At 49.9% G+C, this 21,840-nt stretch overlaps 1 protein-coding gene across 4 annotated transcripts in view; it reads left to right on the top strand.

The window, feature by feature from the left end:
* Positions 1 to 19,385, top strand: part of LOC109455581 (uncharacterized) — a 34,759-nt gene extending 15,374 nt beyond the window's left edge. For 3 of the 4 annotated variants that reach the window (XM_019747215.2, XM_074326920.1, XM_074326921.1), the window contains 2 exons: positions 3,859 to 3,934; positions 19,031 to 19,385. In XM_019747215.2, coding sequence (XP_019602774.2) covers positions 3,859 to 3,934; positions 19,031 to 19,166 — 212 coding nt within the window. In that variant the 3' untranslated portion in view covers positions 19,167 to 19,385. Of the gene's footprint in view, positions 1 to 1,684; positions 1,775 to 3,858; positions 3,935 to 19,030 lie in introns of all 4 variants that reach the window. The other variant, XR_012494525.1, reaches the window with a different exon arrangement.
* The last annotated feature ends 2,455 nt before the right edge of the window (positions 19,386 to 21,840 follow it).

Genomic DNA, 21,840 nt, shown 5'->3' with positions numbered 1-21,840 from the left:
ACTCCGAACACAGGGTCACACGGCATCCCTGAGAGGCCTTCCAGAGACCCAGTTCTAGCATGTGCAGCCCTGGCTATAGGTGTGACCTTGGCCTGGTCTTTGGCCTCAGTTTTCCCATCTATGAAATGGGGCAGTGAAGGATCAGCATTCTCTGAGTACCCTTGGAGCTCTGGGTTCCTTCCGGCTGCCTCGGTCATCTGTGGCTTGTTAGTTTGTTTGTTGGAACTTGAGAGTTGGGGGACTGAGATCACTGATATACTGCCTTCCAACCCCTTCTACTTTAGAAACAAGGAAATCAGAGCCCAAGGTGGCAGGCCTGGGATGTGCCACCCACTGCCGAAGGCCAACTCCCACTTGAGCAGCCCAGGCAATGGGGCTATGGTCATTAGCAGTCCTCACGGTCAGCCTTTTGCGAACATAGATTCTCACGGCCCACACTAACTCCAAGGGGCTCCTTGGTGCAAGGATTCTAGGATTCATTTTATGGAGCATTCTTCCAGATGGGTGGGCCTCCGGCCAGGCCTGGAAACCCTTTCCGGGCTGTGGAGCCATCACTGTGTAATGAGACTGGCCCCATGGCTGCAGTCCCAGGAGGGTGTGGCTGGCTGCACCTTCTCCTGAGCCTTTGGGTCACGAGACCCTCGGCAACACCCCTGTTGGCACCCTGGCCCGCTCAGATGAGAACTTCCTGAAAAAGCCATCAGGGTGGCAACTCCTGGAAATGTGATCAGTTACGGGGCCTGTGCCAGCTTCCAGTCTCAGGCCTGGCTTGGAAAACATCCCCAGCTATCTCTTTGTGTTCCACTGTGCGGTAGTAAATAGCTCGCAGAACCGCGGTCGGGCTCGCACCGGTGATTACCATGGTGGGCTGCAGCCTTTGTCTTGTGACCTTGGTGACTACAATACCTGCGAGCTGAAATGAGGGATCGAAAAATTGCCAGCTTCAATTAGACCAGCAGACTGCTTTTCCCAAGGCTGCCTGTGCCACTCTATCCATTAATGGTACACATACGCCAAATAGGCCCTAATTCTCTCTAATTGCCCACTCCTAAAGCAAAGAGTAAAATTCCAGGAAGAGGCATATGTAAGCATCCTTCACAGCCCGGCCAACTGGAATTAGAGGGCTGAGGGGGCCGGCAAGAGAGAGGGGACAGGATTTCAAAAGATGTCCCAATTACCTCTCCCATTTTCATAAATTGGCCTGTAATGTTCAGGGCCCCAGCCTTGACAAAGGTACAGGAAGTGAGCTCTACAAAGAGCTTCCATTTGTAGGGGGAAGTTGTAAGGGGGGGGGGGTCTTTACTCAACAGGTAGGGAGCATGAGATTGGAGGCGATGCTGATTATTTGTATAAACTACAGCCTCTATTTCTGGAAATGATCATTTTATTACAAAATAATCCCTTTACATCTTTGCTCTAAACATCCAGTTATTCGTACTAAAGACAGGCCAGATCAATTAGGTCCTCTTTGCCTCCAGAAAAAAGCGACGTTAAAAATCTTCGGATGCCGAGCTAGAATTTTCGAATCCCGGTAAGCCAGGGAGGATGTTATAGGTAGGTCCATCAGCTCTAGCTACGTGGATGAGGGGCTCAGTGCACACGGTTATGAGGTCTTCAATCAAATCTCATGGCAATTGTTCCCCTGGACCCTGTAAGGAGGCCTCGTGTTTTCTTTTGGTTCCAGACAGTGACTCATCTCTGCAGCTTCTCTGACATCTGTAAAGATTCCAGCCCAGCACCGAGTTATTCATACATCACCGCAAACCCAGGGCTGGTACGTGAAGCTATGAAAACAAGGCTGAGTCTTCACGGAGCGTCCTGGGGTCTGCACGAAAGTGAATGAAGGGCAGCAGGAACTCTGCATGTTCATGGGGCCCCTGGAGCAGAAGCAGGAAAAAGGAAAAAACCCAGATGCCCTGAGCTGCTTCTGATTTCTGTGGTCCTATTAAAAGAGCAAAGAGACCAAACCAGAACAAACCCCCAAAGTACTTTCCTGGCTCTCATTTCCATGCAAAGTGGCCGTGCCTGTGGTCTTGCTCCATGTTCAGGCTCTGCAGTTCCTTTGTCACCTGAGGACCATGGTGATGAGAGGGCCACCCCAGGGCCTCGCGGGCTCCTAGGGGGGCCTGAAATGGCTCAGGTGGTATACAGTACAGAATGGGGGGCCCAGAGCCTTTAGAGAACTAGAGTCTGTCCTTGGTCACCCACAAGCTGATAACTGCTTAACACTTATTAAAGACCTCTTTGTTTTTTGGATATAAAATCAACCAATTAGGGGAAAACAGTGTTTGGGAAGCTCGAGGCCAGGGAAGGAATTTAGGATAATTTGGAAGTAAAAGGTGTGTTCCCTTCGGTCCTGGCCAGGTTCCTGGGTGCCCCAGAGAATGACATGACTGGGAATGGAGTGGCAAAGTGGGGTGTCCAAGTGGCTTAAGTCAGGGCATGGGTGGGGTTTGTGAGAGCCTCTTCTTTGGGGTCCCCTGGAGGGCCAGGGGCAGCCTGTGCCCTCATTCTTGCCCCAATCTCTAATTCCACCCTCCACCTTACTCTTCAAACCTCAGCCACCTCTGGGCCGTACCTTACCTTCACTAGAGTCTAACGAACATATGTTCAAAATCAAGTCACTTAAATTGTTTTTTTTTTAATGAATAGATTTTTTTTCCTGAGCAGTTTTAGGTTTATAGAAAACGTGAGTGGCGAGTCCAGGGAGTGCCCATGGCCCCCTCCCCGGTTTCCCCACCATTAGTGTCTTGCGTTAGTGAGGCACGTTTGTCACAGTCGATGAGCCAACACATAGTTGGCTCTCTGTGTCTGTGGGTTCCACACCCATGAATCCAACCAAATGTGGATTGAAAATATTTGAAAAAGAAAGTTCCGCTGCTGCTGACAACGTGTACTTGTCGTGAGGCTTACGGTGGTTGCTGGCTGCGTCTGGACTGCACACGTACAGACTTTTTTCTTGTCATTGTTCCCTAAACAATACAGCATGACAACTGTTTCCCCAGCATCTCCACTGTATTAGGTCTTACAAGTAATCTGGGTGTGATTTAAAGTACATGGGGGGATGTGCGTATGTCATCTGCCAATATGACGCCACTTCATATAAATCTAAGGATTTTGGTCTGGGGGGGTGTCCTGGAACCATCCCCCATGGATACCGAGGGTCTACTGTAATGACGTGTATTTGCCATTACTCAACTCACTATTTTAAAACTCAAAATCTAAGGCAAATGCTTGGAGTCAAAGGCTTGATGTGCCTGGTCACAGCTTTTCATGGTGCTAATTAACATGCATACATAATTAGCAGAGTGAAGATGCCTGTTGTCCCATGAGGTACATGCCGTGGCTTTAGGAGCACTGCACATGAAGGACCTCACGACCCTCGGTGTGGCCCACAGCCCACGTCTGTGTCCCATTGGGGCCAGCTGCCCCGCCTGCCCGCCCTCACACCACAGTATACTGTTGGCTTCTCCCTGAGCACGTAGGGACTGATGCTGTGCTCTTCCTGCAAGGCGGGATGCCCTTCTAGGGAGCATCCTAGCCACCCTTTCGCTGCCCAGCTCCGCTGTCACTCGTGCAGTGGCCCTAAACCTTTGGGTTTCACAAACAGCACTTAGCCCCACGGGTAGCACTAACCCGAGGGCTCTTGGGTCAGGTGTCATGTTGCGTGCCTCTCCCAGGCCCCATCCATTCCGTCTGTGGCTGAAGCTGGGGTGGGCAGCGTGGCGGGTAGGTGCGTGCGTGACCCAGTGTATTAAAAAAAAAAAAATGCTTGGTCTACACTTGCTAGAAGTTGGGGAGTCCCTGCTTAAGTTGGGTGAGGTTCTCTTCCAGTGACCCAGTGCTTTCTTATTCCAGACGAAGCCTTTGCCCGGAATCCTTCGTGGGAAGGGACCTCAGACACTGGACCCCAGCACCCTACACCTGTAAAATCGTAAGTTGTTGGAGTTTGGGGTGTACATCTGTGGCCTTGTGACTGAGGGTGGGGTGCTGCCACTCAGCACACTGCCAGGCGAGGGAGGGCCTGGCGAGCACTGGCTGGTGGTCTGCTCACGGGGAAGGGGGTGCCCAGCAAGGCAAGTCGAGTGTGGACCTGGGGTCTTGTGTTCTAAGGCAGGACCTCCAGCCGCCTTGTGTTGTCTCTGTGGCAAAGAATTCTATAGACAGCTTCGAGTGCCGGACCCCAAAAGAATTTCTCTTTCACTCCTCTAAATGAATGGCCCTTTCATTATTGAGTGTCCCTTTGGCTCTTGTGCCGCAGGGCAGACTAAGATGGAAGTGCCCTTGTGAGCTGGGGGCCCTTCAAAGGGCCAAGGAAAAAACTCGGGCCGAGGGACCTGCCTCTCAAATGGGCTTCCAGCTCCACTGACCTTCGCTCACCCCCTTGAAATGTCTGGAAAACAGAATGGGCAGATTTTCTGTCTTCAAAGTTTCCGGCTAAGCCTCTTCAAGTTCTTTATTGTTTGGGACTGAGACACTCAGCAATGGTAATGGGGAATTTCTTTTGTATTGGCCTTGAAAGGCCAAAATATTTTTATATTGCTGCAGACAAAGCTGTCTATTTAAAAACGAACGCCATGTCCGTCGTTTCCCACCGGGGAACCCGGAGACCGTGTACAACGTGTGTGTCTCTATGTACTCCTGGGTCTTGAAACAGCTTTCTCATGGGGATGGCCATTCAAGGAGCCCGGGGGAAGGGCTTGCCCTGCCCAGGGGGCTGGACATCTGGCCCTAATTGCAGATCTGCCCCTGGTTTTGTCTAGGATGGGAGCCCTGGGCGGGTCTGGCTGCACTAACATTTACTGTGCCCATGCTTGTACCTGCCACGTGTAGGTGTTAAGGACCCTGGATTGTACACACCGTGGTGATTAACTTGGTAGTAGGAGAAAGGAAGGTCTAAGATGCTGTGATTGGGAGGTCATTTTGCTGATACTGTATCTATTACATGGTCCAAATAAGTGAATGGATGAATGAATGAATGAAAGTATGAAGGAATGAATAAACAGGTAAAGAAATAAGTAAGCCAGGATGAGAGTGTACACTCAACAAGATCCAATTTGACTTACAGGAGATCAATATATAAATCAATAAAATATTGAATCAGTATGCAAATAAGGTCACACACAAACAAATAGCACGTCATCATGGACCAAGGAATATGTGTATTTCAAATATATAGCACCTAAAGTTGGTCAATAAAATAATAAAATCTAAATAAAAGAAAGAAGGAATGAGAAGTGGAAATGCATAAACCAATGGTGACAATACTGGATTGTACGTGTAAAAATTTGCTAAGGGTAGATTTTATGTTAAATATACTTATAAATGTTAATAATAATAAGAGGGTGGGAGGAAACTTTTGGAGCTGATGGATAGATTTATGACATAGATCGTGGTGATGGTTTCACGGTGTATACTTATCTCTGAACTCATGTGTATGTATACATTGATTATGTACAGAATTTTGTAAAAATAAAAAGAAAGTAACTGTAAAAAACCCACAAACCAATGGGGAGGATGAGATTATGAGGCCCATCAAAATGAAAAGATGCAAGAGAGAAGGAACAGGTGATTGGAAGGAAGAAAGAAAATGGCAAGAAGCCAAATATTACATAAAAGGGAAAAAGAATTTTTTAAAATTAGGAGATGAGTAAATATATAAGGAGGACTAGGTCAGGTTATTATATGCCTGTTGTTAGGATCAATCCATATATGTGCTTGTGGAAAGTAAATAAACAACAGAGAAAAATAAATAAAACAACAGAGAAAGAGTTCAAAGATCAGTTACAAATGAAAGAGGACCCAGGGGACCAAAGGTGAGATTTAACTTTTACTAACTCTGGATACACACAAATAAATGCATTTCTAAATGAATGAAAGCCAAAAAAAAAAAAAAAAAAAAAAACCCACAAAAAAAAACGTGGCTGGGTGAGCAGTGGAATACCTGGGCCCAGATGGGGCCATGGCATGAGGGGCTTTGAGTTGTAGACCTGGGAGCTGACATCTGTTATAAGGATAAAAGAATGAGAGAAAAAGATAAAACATCTACATCAAGAAATATGGAAGGAAAAGTAACGTGTTAAATAGAGAAATACATGAATGGGTGTATTATTGAAAAGAAGGCAAAGCTAGGAGTAGTGAAAGACTGTTGTGGATCACGTCTACTTGGTGAGTCCAAGTCTAAAACCACAGTAGTCTCCATAAAATAATAAGTAAGTAGACAAGTGCATGAGCATCTAAGGAAACAGATGGGATGGAGCGAAGGGAGGAGGCATGGCCCGCAGGCACTCCTGATGAGCGTTGGAAGGGTTGTAATTAATTCCCTCCGGGCACCGAAGCTCCATGAGACTGAAAGAAAGCACGTGAGAAAGGAGGGGATGTGGAAAGCTGTAACAAAAGAGACTGGAAGGGTAAAAAGTGACAATGACTAAATGGACAAATGTGTAGATCCGCAGCAGAGGATTAGGCTAGGACTGATAATAAGAGGCCGTCACAAACTGTGGACAATAATTGGTCAAAATCTAAGGACTCAATTCCATTAACAGAGGAGTAAATACCTAAAAAGACGAAGGCAAACAGGAAGGAAGAAATGAATGAATGAATGAATGTTGGAAGGAAAGAGGGAAGGAGAGAGACAGACATGGAGCTGCAGGGGCCAAGGATGGGTGTTTGCAGGTAGCATTACGATGCATCAGTCCATTGGAAGCTGAGCTCCAAAGCATGAAAGAATGCAAGAAAGAAAGAGTGAAAGAGAGAAACAGTGAAGGTTGGAAAGCAATGTAAAAATCACCAGAAAACGGAGAAAGGTAATATATTAATGAACACATAGATATACACATATAAGAGAGAGCTGTTCTAGGAATAAGAATGAGGGAGCGGGAACCAAGCACACTGATTAATTCACATCTGTGCTTCTGAGATGGGCAACCACCCACCCACCCAGGAAACAGTTGAAAGCTGAAACATGGAAGGGAGGACCTCCACGGGGCCAGGGAGGGGAGGACTATAGATTATCATGTATCCAATTAGGTGCACCTGCCATCTAGATGTGTAAAAATAACTATTTAAATAGAAAGAAAGACTGAATGGATGCATGAATGCATGAATGAAGGAAAGAATGAGCAGAAAGATTTGCATTGACTGACGAGGGAGCTGCAGAGGGGGTTAGGGTTCAGCCAATCCCAATTTGGTGCCTGGTCTCCAAAAGAATGAAAAGCAGTGAGAAAGGAAGATTGAAAGACTGGTAGCAAAAAACAATTAAGATGGGGGAAAAATCAACATAAAAATGGAGTAGAAAAGATAATAAATAAGTCGGCCAAACAATTAAGAGTATGACAGAGCACTGGCATCGTCATCCGCGTTAATTCAAATCTGTGGCCCCAGAGTTTATGAAGAATAAAAACAATGCCATGCACACCAGACTGAGAATAAATGCATGTGTTCCTTGAGAAAGCCGGAAAAGAAGTCTGAAAGGGAAGACTGCTGGGAAAAGGAAACATGTAGGAAAAGAAATTAAAATAGACATATGGAAGAAAAGGCACTTACTGGATAAGTACTTAAATACAGTGAACAAATATTATTCATTAAATATAATAAATAGTAAAAAATGAGGTTCATCAGAAAAAAAAACATGCCTAAATAAATAGGGGAATGACTGTGTGAATGAACAAATGAGAAATGATTATTTCAATTAATTCACTTTCGCACTTGAGGCTCAGGAGGATAAAAGAACGCAAAAAAGGGAAAGCAAGGAAGGGGGAGGGGGACACAGAAAATTATGACAAGATGGACATAAGCAAAACATTGAATGAATTAAATACACACACACACACACACACACACACACACACAAATATATGAGAGAGAGGGGCCATGCTAGAAAAAAAAATGAGAAGGTTTAAAGCCAAAAATTATGACTAATTCAAAACTGGGCTCTGGAGATAGTTAAATAAACCCTAAAGCAAATCATGAGTACAAGGAATTAATGAGCAAAAGGGAGCCTCACGGACCGGCATTGAGAAGACTGGGAAGCACAGATTACAGTTAGTCCAATTGTGTGCACCTGAGGCCTATAAATAAGAGAATAAACATTGAAATCGAAGAGTGACAGGAAGAATGAACGGACACGTGAATGACTGAATTAGACGTGGCGATGGCAGTGCTGGCTGCCCATGGAATTGTCACTCATCCCACTCCAGGCACCTGAGGTCCTTAAACGTGAACACATGCAGGAAGAAAAGCATTAGCGAGTCAAAGAAAGAGATGAGGAAAGGCAGAATGAAACTAAGTGAAAGAGCAAGGAAAAGAAACAAAACAAAACAAACCAAAAGAACCCCGTACAAAGGTAACCAATACGTGGGGGTGTCTGAAAGAGAAGGATGTGTTAAGGTTAGTACTGAGGAGGTCCTTAATCCTAAAGATTGATGAGCTCATTTGAACCGTGTTTCTAGGGCAAGGGAAAATGGAGAGAATAGAAAAAGAAGCAAAAAAGGAAAAAGGAAAGATAATAAACAAACACCCCAAGTGATAAATGGATAGTTAAGAGAGGTTGTCTGAACAGGGATTACAATTGGTTTACATACATACTCCTTAAGTAGATAAATACATTACACCTTTCAAAAAATAAATGAAAAATAGAGAAAGTACCTGGCCCAAAGACAAGCCTGCATCTTCCAGCACTGTAATAAAATATATGCAATTGAAGTCCATAAATAAAAGAATAAATACCCACATGTAAAAGGTGCCTAAATCAAGGAAGAAAGATTGCTAATGTAAATAAATACACGGGCCCATGATGTTTATTTTGCACATGGGGTTTTGACTAATACAGTCATTTTATAGGAGACTAATAAGTAAAGGAACACCCAAAATAAGAAACAAAGGAGGGATGAACGAGTGAGCGAATGAATGCATGAGAAATGAAGCGGCATGGACCCGGGAGGAGGGGACCCCGATTTGTCCTTCGTGCCTCAGTTTATAAGAATGAGAGAATATGTAAGGAAGAGTGAGAGAAAGGGAGAAAGATGAAATCTGGGGAGAAACAAAGAAGAAAGGAATAAGGAATCACAACATAAATTAATAAATAGGACTTGTGAAGGGAGGTCTTCATGAACTAAGGGCTATGGTTAATTTAAAGCTGTGCTACTGAAATCCGTAGATAAAAAAATCCTAAATTAAATGCATGAATGGATGAGTGACTGAAAGGAAGGTAGGAAAGGAGGGAGGGATGGAAGGAAGAATCTTCCTTCCTGTTTTGGGGTCCCTGTGATCTAGCTAGCTGAATGAAGTGGGTACCAGGGAGGGTAGATTTTGGAAAGTCATGTGCTTATTACACACACTTTACCTGGCAGGGAAGTGCTAGCTCAGGAAACCATGGAGTGATTTCCATCTCCTGGCTGTGTGGGCCATTTCACTTCAGCTGTCTCATCTTCAGTTTCCCCATCTGAAACTTGGAATGGCATCAGCTCCCTGCTTGAATTAATTGTGGGGGCAAATGCTCAGCTGCCTGTTGGCAGTGCTCTGCCAATGGCCTGGATAGGCAGAAGGGCTCAGCCCTGGGCCCTGCAGAAGGTTGTGTGAACCGGGGTGTTGGGCCAGGTGGGTGTCTTGGCCCCTCCCTGGGCGTGGGTCACCTGTGAGGGAGGCTATTCCCGCCAGGGGGCAGCAGAGGGTAAAGGAGCAGGAAGCCCTGAGTGGCAAGTGGGCCCCTCCCGCTGCACTGGCTTGGGTGTGGCGTCACTCACATCCAGGGGCTGTGCAGGGGAAAGGCAGGTGGGCCTGAGAAGGGTGACCTAGGAGCCCAGTGACCCAGGTGCCCAGAGGCAAACCACCAGAAACCTCGTTCCTGCAACTTTCTGCAATGTGCCCCCGGGTATGGTCCATCCAGCCTGGGCTTCTACAACACCGGTGGCCTCCTGCCCTTCTCAACTCAGAGGGTCCCGGGGCAGTGCCCCTCAGCCTGGGTTTGCAGAAGTGGTCCCAGGATGCTGGCCCCCTTGACATGGCACCCCCAGAGCCATTTCAAGGCCTCACTGTCTTCTCGCCTGTTTTCTGATGTGCTCTGTATTTTAGTGGAAGGTGCTATGTGTTTGTACTATGTGTTGAAGTTGCCCTTGCTGACCTGCCCTCCCAGGGCTGCAGGCAGGTGTGTGTGGGGCTGTTTGTACTGATGTTCCCCACCCCAGGGATGCCCTGTTTCTGTCCAATGTCGTTTCTCCGCGGTGGATGGAATTTGTGCAGTTGTGTGTTGTGTGCCGGTGTTTGTCTCTAAAAACAAGGACCAAAGTCCTTCTCAACTTCTTTCAAATTCCTATTTGGGACATTAAAAAAAAAGGGTTCTTAACAAGTGCCCTGAGCAGAAGGAGTCAGCGTGGCTGGACCCAGGACCCGTGGCTGGGATCCCGGGGAGCCCAGGGGAGCCGGGCTGGAGGTGGGGTTGGCGTTTTGTCAGGTGGGCCATGGAGTGCAGGGACACTTCCTGGTGGATGGGGGCGAGGGGTTACACTTGCCGTGACTTTGGACCCTGGCTGGGAACAGGGAGTAGATGGGCACAGGTGCGGCTGTTTCTCCAGTCCAGGCCCACGATGCTAAGGTCTGAGGAGGGCAGCAAAGTGAGGGCCCAGAATCAAAGTGGGGGCTGGGAATCAGAGCTACAGGGGTTGTAGCCAGGATTCAAGGGGGTGTGAGGATGGCCGGCGGTTCCCATGCTTCTAGCTTGGGCCCTGAATGGATAAAAACATTTAGAAGAAGGTAGACATGGAATTCATGTGTCAGGAGCCACCCTTTGGTGCCTCGAGCACCTCATATCTGGGCCACATGAGCAGAACAGTGTGGACCGGATGTGGTGCTGGGGCTTTAGGGCTCTGCTCTTCTCTGTTTTCAGAACCAGGGGGCTCTGGGCTCTGCCTTGGCTGGTCCAAAGCCTGGGGTACACTTATTACCTGCCCCTGGGGATACCTGTTAAGAGACCCGCCCAACCATCTCAAGTGCCACCATGTGCATGAGAGTGGAGTGGGAGGGGCCCAGGACAGGAAGACACTTGGAGGGTCTTTCTGAGGAGCCCTTGGGAGATTGTTTAAAAAGTCAGCTGAGGCTCAGGAGGGCAAAGTATTCATGTCGATGGAGAGGGGGAGAGGGTCCCAGCCACACGCCCTGAGGAAATAATGGAGGAACAGGAGAAACCGTTATGAGACCTTCTCCCAACATCTGAGGGGTTATCGAGGGGTCACAGTGGGTGGAGATGGGCCAATGGGAGAAGCTGCAGGGAGACCCACTGGTGCCCCGATGGGTGAGTGGGATCCGATGAATTCTGTCTTGGGAATGTGGAGGGCATGGGGGCCATAGTCTTTGACTTTGACTCTTGGAGATGGAATTCTAAGGGCTTCCAGTTCTGGGATGCTGGGATTGCGGACAGGGCTCCTGACAGCTGCAGAAGCCAGGGGTAGAATTCCTGCATGGGATCCCATCTGGTTCTGAATGTGTCCCACCCACAAGGCCCAAGTTGGGACCTCAGCGCTCCTCTCTGAACATGGCCTGTCTTCAGTGTGTGTTGCTTTCTTTCAACTTTTTAGAACAAGGCTGAATTTTGTCTCTCAGCTTGACCTTTGCACGCACCAGGTGCACAAATCCTTCCCCTGGTGACACCAGGACCTACAGCTCTCCTTGGGTTCCCCCAAGACCACCGACTCCTCCTCAGGAAGCTTGGCCTCAGGGCTGGCCTTCCAAGGGATGGAGGCTGGAGGCTGGGCCTCTGGGGCAGACCTGCCAAGGACCCCTTGAGTTCCTATTGTAAATGGTGTGGATGGCACATGACCTTAGAGCAGGAGGTCACCTATCAGTCAAACACCCGGACGTGCCACCCATCTTTCTTTCTCATTTTCAAATTCTTGTCTATGGACATACTTTCTTTTTCTTTTAAGTGGACATTTATTTATTTATTTATTTTTATGAGCATCCAGTTTTTTTCCTAAACCTGGCTGCCATTCTTTACCACGTAAACTTTTCACATTTTATCTCTTTTTCATTTAATATTCTATCGGCAGCATTTTTCTTTCATCCATAGTCATCATCAATTCCCAACACCTACCTGCTATTGTTATGAATAACATCTTTTTTTGGTTATAAATTATGTCACAGACAATGGCACAGCACCCGCACTTTTTTTCATTCTTATGGATTACTTTCCTATACCCAGACGTGATCGTTATTTCATGCTGTGTCAGTCTCTCCTACTAGCCTGCAGATGAGTCGCTGGAAGGAGGGGTGAAAACGTGAGTGAGTGGACCAGCGGTTGGCAGATGGATGAAAGGATGGAAGGATAAATAAATGGACTGGTGAATGAAGGAATGCATCTCCTAGGGTTGAGCTTCTTGAAAGAAAGGCCAGCGATTCTTGTACGAATATTGAGTAATTTCAGAAGGCTTTCAGCATTTTTTAATGTCTAACATTGTATTAGCATTTTGTTAAGATATTGCTAGTTTATGTCTGTTAAAATATTTTTCTGTCATTTTAACTTGCATTGCTTTGATTACTAATGAAGGGTGAACATTTTCACATATGTTTGTTAACATTGTAGTTTATCTTCTGTGAACTGTTTGTCCCAGTCCATTGGGTCATGGCTTTCTGATGAGACTGGTCAAGGATGGAATGGGTGACCATGGCATATAGTGAGCCCTCTGGCATTGGAGGCATTCAAGGGGTAGGCCAGGCAGACGCTTGATGAGGGTAGTTTTAAGTCAATTCAAATAGTGGGGGTGGGTTGGTCCAGATGGCCTTTCAGGTCTGTTTGACTTACGTGTGGTGGGGACAACGTCTTCCATTTGGCAGCTGGGTGGCATTTAAGGTTGTGTCCTCTGGGCGGGCTTGTACATTTATGATCTATAAACTCCCACTCTGTAACTGTGTGGGACAGGAATATCTCCTTGACCCTCCAAGGTCCAGACAATCTGCCTAGCATCTTGTATAGTTTGCTGGTGACTTCCTACTAGCTCTGTCACCCACCCCTGTTTCACCTAGCGGAGGCCAGGCCATTGGGTCGCCATTTCCCGCCTCCCAGGGCCATCAGATGAGGTGGTCCCAGGTCTTGTGATGTGTGAGAAATTACTAGGCTTCAATGGTGGTCTTTAGAGTTTCACTGATTAAGGAGACATATTGGATCAGAACTGATGAAGATTCCTTCCGTCTTTCTCACCTGGGGCAATCGAGTCCATGATCCAAGGCACAGAATGGACTCCACGCTCTTCTCGGGTTTCTCCCCTACCCCAAAGCTAGCCAGGGCTCAAAGGTCATCATGGCCATTTGGGGAGGGCACGAGACCCAAGAAGGGCTTGTGCTGCTTTCCAGAACACGCCGTGCTCTCAGCAGAGTGCCTCTTCTTCCCACTGACCCCTCTACTATAGCACTGGGTGCCATTTGCCTATGTCAGAATTTCTCACCCACAAATTTATCCCAGCATTGAGGGTAGGGAGGTCAGTAATGATTTCCGGCCTAACTTGATCCATCCATCCATCCATCCATCCATCCATCCATCCATCCATCCATCCATCTTTCCTTCCATCCATCCATCCATCCATCCATCCATCCATCCATCCATCCATCCATCCAAGCATTCGGCCTACATTTCTAGACTTGGTGCTTTGGCATCTCTCTTTCCTGAAAGCAAACCTTTCCGTTTCGGGTGGTCTGTGGTCATGAAGTCAATGTCCTTATTTTTAGACTCCTCTTCTGGGGTCACTGCTGGGAGCACATTGCAGCTGGATCTCATCTGCCACTGTCACCCACACGGCTTCCTTTCCCATGGCGCTTTCCTATGCTCACAGACTGGGACAGATTCAGGACTGGGTCTCAGAGCGGACTCCGCCTTGTGAGCGGAGATGTCCTCCCCAGGCCACCTGCCTGGTGGTGCATGGACCCTGCTGGCAACTTTGCCTCCCACTTTTCAGCTTCCTCCACCAGATGGCAGTGGTTGTAACTCACCCCTTCGTTCCTTCAGTCATTCCTTCATTCACTCACAGTCAACAAACGTTTTTAAAAATCAGCTAGTGCCATATTAGAGCAAGCTCACAAGGACGCATTCTGACATCTCCTTTTGAAAGGAAAGCTGAGCATGTTTGCAAGGGGCCATGTTTGTGTGTCAGTAACCAGGCAAGACCCTTGATTCAGCTCCCATTGCCAGGCCTGAGTTCTGCTGAAAGTTTGATTGCCTTTTCCAACTTGGTTCCTTACAAAACTAGGTTGATTAGTAATCAGTAAACTGTATTCCCTGGGTACTCAGAAATTATAGCCCATATCCTCAAGAGGCGTGAATGACAGCTGGGGGGTCTGAGATGACGGCTGATACCAGCTGTGAGCAGGCTTTCAAGTCATTAGAACACCCTGGTCTGGCATGAAGGAGATCTTAGAGCCATTCCTGTCCCATTCGAGATTAGTTAATGCTTGGCTCTATTTAGAGAAAATTGGGGGAGATGATTGCTTGTGTGGTTGACAAGGACCGTGCCCGTGGGGGTTCTGCACAGACAGCCCGCTAGCACACCAGGGCATCCGTGGCACATGGCACTTTGGAAGCCCTGCATGCAGCCCCCAGCGTCCATGCAGGTCCCAGGTCCTACTGCTGCCAGCACGGGAAAAGGCGTACGTCTTGGCTCCATTGAGAGTTTGGCATTTTATTCGTTGTATTGGAGAGTGGGTGGAGTAGGCAAAGCCGGGAGCCTGCAGCTGGACAGATGCATAGGGTTTAAACTTCTGGTACGTCTTTTGGGGGGAGCACAGCACCCTCCTTGCAGAGCTGTTGTGGGGATCTGTGTATACAGGATTTGGAACTGTCATTTGGACAGGGCGGTGCACGTGCTCTGGGGCTGTGCTGGGGACAGGATGGAAGACCAGGAAGGACAGCCTGATTCGGGCAGGCTAGTGGGAGATTGTTTTGCCAAACATGCAGGGGATATTGTGGGATAGAATGCTACATTTGTATGACATTAAAAGATCAGATAGGAGTAATTTTGGTGGGAACTTTCATGCTGGGGAATGGGGACCTCTTTGGGCAATGCCCTGAACCCTGGGATATGCATTCACGCTTGTTCTCTGTGAAAGAGTGGCTGTGTCTCACCTGTGGGCAGCACTTAGGCATGCCTTTCAACAAGAGACCCTCCTAGCAGCGTCCTCGCCACAAAATATTACGCACGAGCCATCAAAGCTACTGCACTCCCCTTTCCAAAGTCCCCTTCCAAATGACAACATTTGGGTTCAAATCCGAGCAACCTGGGTGCCTAGCACAGTAACAGGTGAGTGGTAGGGGTTGCCTTCCATTTTTGATGAATGGATGGATGGGTGGATGGTCAAATAACAAAATTGTAACCAAATGCAAGTGGTGGATATTTATAACCTGTACTCAGATTGTATTTTGCTCCTAATTGACCTGTTAAGAATCGTTGTATTGTATCTTACGGATTTTTGTATGATGTGTGTTGTTTGAAAACCAGGAGTCTTGTGTCTGGTGTCATGCGGTGGAATTACTGCTGTCTGGTTAACGAGTCGGTGTTTTGTGTTAGGTATTAGAATCCCGCAGACCCTGGGACCACCTAACCTCACTTCTCCTCTCTGACCCTCGATCTCCTTTTCTCTAAGCAGTGGGTCACCAGAAAGCTTACCTCACAGAGTCGTTGTGAGGTCAAGGGCTGGGTCAACAGTAGCAGTGCTAATCAAATGCTCGCTGTCGCTGAGAAGGGTCGTGTGCTGGGGGTTGTCTCAAAAGGACCGGTGAAGCCTTCGCTAGTTCTAAGTGAATAAAAGATCAGCACTTTCCTTCCACTAAGACTGTGTTTGCAACAGTCAATGGAACGTGTAAGACAGAGGCCAAGTAGCCTGCAAGTGTTTTGTCACGTTGGTCTGATGAATGAGTGAGGCATTTTCCCCTCCTCAGAGCCTTCCCGCTCCCTCCCTGTCCTCCCCTTCACGTGCAGGTTGAAGCTGGCTGTGTGCCCACTCTGGGTTTGACGTACCTGTTGCTGCCATGTCTGCTTGGAGGCGCTTCTGCTGACATCTGTATTGGCCCCGGGGGTAGTTTGTTAGGGAGGTAGAGGGGAAGGGGATGGTTGAGAGAGGATGAGGAGGGGCTTATGGGTCCCTTCTTCTGCCCTTTAGGGAAAGGCCTGCGCTGCTAGCGTGTCACACTCTCTTGCTTTTTTTCCCTGGCTGTGAGGAAAAGAAAGTAGTTCCCAGTCCCCTCCATGGGCCTGGGACCCAGCTCCGGGTTGTTGTACACTTTGCCCCATCTGCTTAATGCTTGGTCGTGGGTGTGGGCCCATTTTGTAGATGAGCAAGTCAAGAATCAGGGGCAGCTAGGTGTCTAAGCCAGGGTTGAACTGTCTTTCGTGGAAAGCTGGTGCTTTTTTGACTCCACCAACAAGCTGCCCTCCCTGCCCCCCAGTTACTGTGGCTGCCTGCTGTCAGCCCAGATGTACCTGGATGTGTCCAGGACGTGTCCAGGTCCCCACCACATGCCTGGAAGTGCTCTGGCAGAGACCACACTCAGCAGGGTTGAATTGGACATGGAAATGTGTCCATAGGTAAGATGTTGCCCTTGCTGGCAGCAGTCTTGGGAGGGGTCCCTGCAGGTCATCTTGGAGAAGGCCTCTTCCCGAGACCACTGAATTCCTTTCCTGGCCCTTGTGTCGCGCGTGGGGGAGCAGCATTCCACTCTAACATCCCCGGCTCCATCCAAGGTGAGGTTCATTTGGGTTCCCATTGTGCCCCCCCCCACGTCCTCCCTCCCTCCCCGCCCTCCTGCAGAAGCCTCCCTGGCCTCTCCATTTTCCCTCTGCTTTCACAGCCTTGGTGGGCAGGCCCTGGCTTCCCACCTGTATGCTCCTGTCAGCCTGGCCACTTCTTACGGCGGCCTGAGCTTTCACTGTGATGGGTGGCAGTAACACCTGGGCACCTGCTACGCCTGCCGCCAGGAGCACAGGCACAGGTTCCCTCCCTTGGGCTCTACTGGGGAGCTCTTGCAGTGTTGCCTTTGGTGTCTGCACTGAGGCCATCCCATGTCCTGGAGAACTTGTCTGAGTGTCCTGCCTCGGTGCTCCTGAGGTGCCCACGGTGGGGACAGGTAGGCAGCGTCCTCCTCCCAGGGGACTGTGAATGTGTTTAGGGGGTCAGCTCCCCAATAGACCTCAGGCTTCTCAAAGGCCAGGCCTACGTGTGACCCAGGCACGAGGGACTCTCAGGTGCTCAGTGTTTTCACATCTTCATCCCTTTGAGGTGGGCACGGCTAGTCCCTGTCTCCTGAGGGCAGGTAAGGAAGTGGAAGGTCAGTGAGGTCACAGCTAAGCTGCGCTTGAACCCCTTCCTTGCTCTGAGGCCTGAGCCTGTCTGACCTTTTGCAGCCCTGCTTCCTGCACTAGTAGGCGCCTATTAGATGCTCACGGACTGACGAGGACGGGTTTCTCATGGACGTGAAGCTGAATGCACGGTGTTGCTGATGCACATGTTGACGCCACACCTGTCTAAGAAGGGGTGTGTTTTCTTGGTAGAGACTCGTCAGGGTTGGGGCTCACTCTGAGTACGCAGCCACTGGGGGGCCCCTCCCAGCGGAACGGAGGTCTTCTGCACATTTTTGGAAATATTTATATCAGAAAAAAAACTTCATTTGGGCAAAGTGTCCACATTTGTGTTGTGGCCCAAGTGATTTTGATAATGTGGCGTTTGGCAGTTGCCACATCTGAGGGATGTCCTGGCCACCCCTGCACCTTCTCTGAGGCTGGCAATGGGCCTCAGGAGCCCTTGCCGTGGGAGAGGGGAGGTCTTCCACCCGAAAATCTTTGTCCCCACCATTGGTGACAATCAGCATTGACCCATGAGGCACATGCCAAGGGCAGGATGCAGCCATGGGCATCCAGCAAATCGGGGGGATTGGACCCCAGGCCTCGATTACTTTCATCCACTCTTGCCCCCAAAGAATGGGGCATGGGCAGATGTTGAGGGGTGGGGCTCTGGAGGTCTTGCCCATTTAATGTCTGGTCCTGGTGTCACCATTTATCAGCTTAGTGGCCTTGGGCAGGTTACTTGAATCAACCTGAGTCTTGGTTTTCCCACCTGTGGATTGGGTAGTTCAGGTCAGTGTCTGCTAGAGGATGTTGGTCGACACTGAGTGTCAGCTGTGCCTTGTGCTGACTCCCAGGAATCAAGGTCTGGGTTTGAGGCCACCCCAGCACCTGTGTGTGTGTGTGTGTGGGGGGGGGCCTGGGTGAGCTTGCTCCTCTGCAACTTGGAAATAGTCACATTACCTGGCATGGTTGTTGCAGGCTTCAGAGAGATTGTTTATGTGAAAATAAATGCTTTGTTACCTGGCACACAAGTCCCCTTGCTCCTTGCCCTCCCAGGGGGCTCTGGGGTTGGCCACACGCTCTGCAGTCTGTGGACACCTGTGTGGCTCAGGGGCCTTGGGGTGGAGTGGAGTGTGTGTGGGAAGCACCTGGCTGGTCCTGGGGAGACAGTGAGGGAGGGAAAATTGTCCTTTCAAATACAGAGATTTAAGAGGTTTGGGGGTTGGGTGTGGAGGCCAAAATGAGAAGATCCGGAAGAATTTCTAGAAACCCCCAAAGGAGGATGAGGCTGATAGTTTAGAAAACACCCAACTTTAATTGGTAATGGTTTAGACAGGAGAGCTGGGGTGGTTTTTAGAAAGGCCAAGGGTTCTAGGTCCTGGGTAATGAGGTGAGACCCATCAGAGGTCACTGGTGCAGGAGGGTGCCAGGACCAGGGCTATGCTTCTGGAAGTCCGCACACGTGGAGGACGACAGAGGTTGGGGGTCCTAGGTAGATAGGCAGGGGCTGGTGTCTGGGGCTCCTCTCGCCCCAGGGCCGCTGGGAGCCAGGGCCGTTTCCCATGACGTCCAGACTCTCAAGTGCCCCGTCTCCTAAGCAGAGTGGGCTCATGTCCTCTCCTGGCTCCTGGCCTCCCTGTCTGCATGAGAACGCTTGTCAGCCAGTGAGACCGGGAGTGGGTAGCCTTCATCTGCACCTGTGTCTCTCTCAGCCTCCACAGCCACGGGGACGCCCTGCACACGTTCCCACAGGACAGGCTGGACCCAAAGACTCTGGACTCAGGCCGCCCTCTGCGAGGAGGGGCGTGCCCTCCTCGGCCTCCCCTTCTGACTGATGGACTTCACTGACCTCAGGGTCAGACATGCGGGCTTCACCCTGCCCGCTCCTCACGAACCCTGAGACTTAGGGGAGCGGCTGCGCCTTCAACATCTGCATCTGTGAACTGGGCTCGGACACCTACCTCACAGGGCTGTTGTGAGAAGCCTGTGAGGCGGTTTGAAAGTGCCCGCCTGGGGCTTGGCACATCCTGTTGTGCTCTCAATAAATGTATTTTTTGCCTTAACAAACACAGTGATGGATGTGCTACTAATATGAGGAGGGGGTGAATGTCGGCGTCCTGTCTCACTTTGGGCTGTGTAATGGCTGGGGAGGGGTAGGGGAGCCAGCTCCAGTCCTCGGAGCCACCTATCCCCTACCCATTGGGCACTCGAGGGTGGTGGGATGCCCCTAAGCAGAGCTAGCCTGGTGGGGATCCTGAGGCAGACGCACATTTGGATGAACTAACCTGGCCGATCCCCCTTCTAATGGTTGGAAGATGCCAGGTTTCTTTCCAGAAAGGAATGTACACAGGTGGTGGAGGAACCTGAGCTGAGCTCACTGTCCTGGTGTTCGGAGGCCTGGAGGGGCTGCCCCCCAGGGCTGCGGCTCTTCCTCAACCTCCTCACACATTCCCAGGGTCATGGCAGGGTCAAGCAGTTGTCATCCTTGAACTGATGGTGAGTGAGGGGCCAAGCAGGTCCGCATGGCTGCGACCCTAGGCCATCACCCATTCCACAAGATGGTTACTGAAGAGGGCCCTGAGGGGGCTGTAGAGACCAAGCCTCAGATGTAGCTCCCACCCCGCTGGCAGAGCCACTGAGTCTTTCATCCCCCACCCAGCTCAGAAATATCAGGCTGTCAGCCAGCAGCTTATGGCTGGGGCTAGATGAGGGCAGAGGGAGCAAGGGCAGCAGAGCTGTGGACCCAAGTCACGTGGAGTCCTGGGGCTGGCACACCTGGCTTTGCTGCAGCAGATGGGCTGGACACTCAACCTGGGAAGAGAGAGGCTGGCTGCCATCACCACCACTGTCACCGTCAAAGCCAAAGCCACCACCACCACCATCATCTCCTCTTCCTCCTTCCTCTCCTTCCTTCCTTCCTTCCTTCCTTCCTTCCTTCCTTCCTTCCTTCCTTCCTTCCTTCCTTCCTTCCTTCCTTCTCTTCCTCTTTCTTTTTCCTTTCTCTCCTTCTTTTCCTCCTCCTCCTGCTCCCTCCCTCCCTCCCTAGTCCCCCCCCCCCCCCCCCCCCCCCGCATTGAGGTGCCTCAAGAGAATGACAGGCAAGTCCAGCCATGACTTCATGGGACTGAGCGTGGCTCCTTTGTGGAGAGAATGAACCACCTGTGGACCACGGCCATGTCCAGCCAAGGAGACCTGACTCCAGTCCCTGATGGAGACGGAGACATGGATGGTGCTGAGTGATGGTCCAGGCGGGAGTGAGATGAAGAGGAGATGGCCTCCAGAGTATACCCCGCCCAGATGAGTCCATGCCCAGCCAAGAGTGGACTGATAGTCCAGTAGAGTCTTGAATGTGGTGCGTAGAGCCCCATCTTCTGATGAAGCTGAGGCATCCAGAATGTGGGATCCCTTGATGTTCCAGAGATGAGACTTCAGCTCCAGCCTCTGATGACGCTCAGGTGCTCATAACGACTAGCCCTCTTGATGTTCCAGAGCTCAGACCCCAGCTCCAGTCTCTTATGAAGTGCAGATGTCCATGATGAATTGCCTTCCTGATGTTCCAGAACTGAGACTCCAGCTCCAGCCTCCACTGAGGCTCAGATGTCCATGATGAGTGACCCTCTTGACGTTCCAGAACTGAGACCCTAGCTCCAGCCTCCACTGAGGCTCAGATGTCCATGATGAGTGGCCTTCCTGATGTTCCAGAACTGAGACTCCTGCTCCAGCCTCCACTGAGGCTCAGATGTCCATGATGAGTGACCCTCTTGACGTTCCAGAACTGAGACTCCCGCTCCAGCCTCCACTGAGGCTCAGATGTCCATGATGAGTGGCCCTCTTGATGTTCCAGAACTGAGACCCCAGCTCCAGCCTCCACTGAGGCTCAGATGTCCATGATGAGTGGCCCTCTTGATGTTCCAGAACTGAGACCCCAGCTCCAGCCTTCACTGAGGCTCAGATGTCCATGATGAGTGGCCCTCTTGATGTTCCAGAACTGAGACCCCAGCTCCAGCCTCCACTGAGGCTCAGATGTCCATGATGAGTGGCCCTCTTGATGTTCCAGATCTGAGACTCCCGCTCCAGCCTTCACTGAGGCTCAGATGTCCATGATGAGTGGCCCTCTTGATGTTCCAGAACTGAGACCCCAGCTCCAGCCTCCGATGAAGCTCAGATGTCCATGATGAGTGGCCCTCTTGATGTTCCAGATCTGAGACTCCCGCTCCAGCCTTCACTGAGGCTCAGATGTCCATGATGAGTGGCCCTCTTGACGTTCCAGATGAGACCTCAGCTCCAGCCTCCACTGAGGCTCAGATGTCCATGATGAGTGGCCCTCTTGATATTCCAGAACTGAGACCTCACCTCCAGCCTCCGATGAAGCTCAGATGTCCATGATGAGTGGCCCTCTTGATGTTCCAGAACTGAGACATCAGCTCCAGCCTCCGATGAAGCTCAGATGTCCATGATGAGTGGCCCTCTTGATGTTCCAGAACTGAGACATCAGCTCCAGCCTCCGATGAAGCTCAGATGT

This window comes from Rhinolophus sinicus, linkage group LG03, assembly GCF_036562045.2.
Source record: "Rhinolophus sinicus isolate RSC01 linkage group LG03, ASM3656204v1, whole genome shotgun sequence".
Taxonomy (NCBI): domain Eukaryota; kingdom Metazoa; phylum Chordata; class Mammalia; order Chiroptera; family Rhinolophidae; genus Rhinolophus; species Rhinolophus sinicus.
Note: the sequence above shows the minus strand (reverse complement) of the source record. Positions and strands in the feature narration are given on the sequence as shown.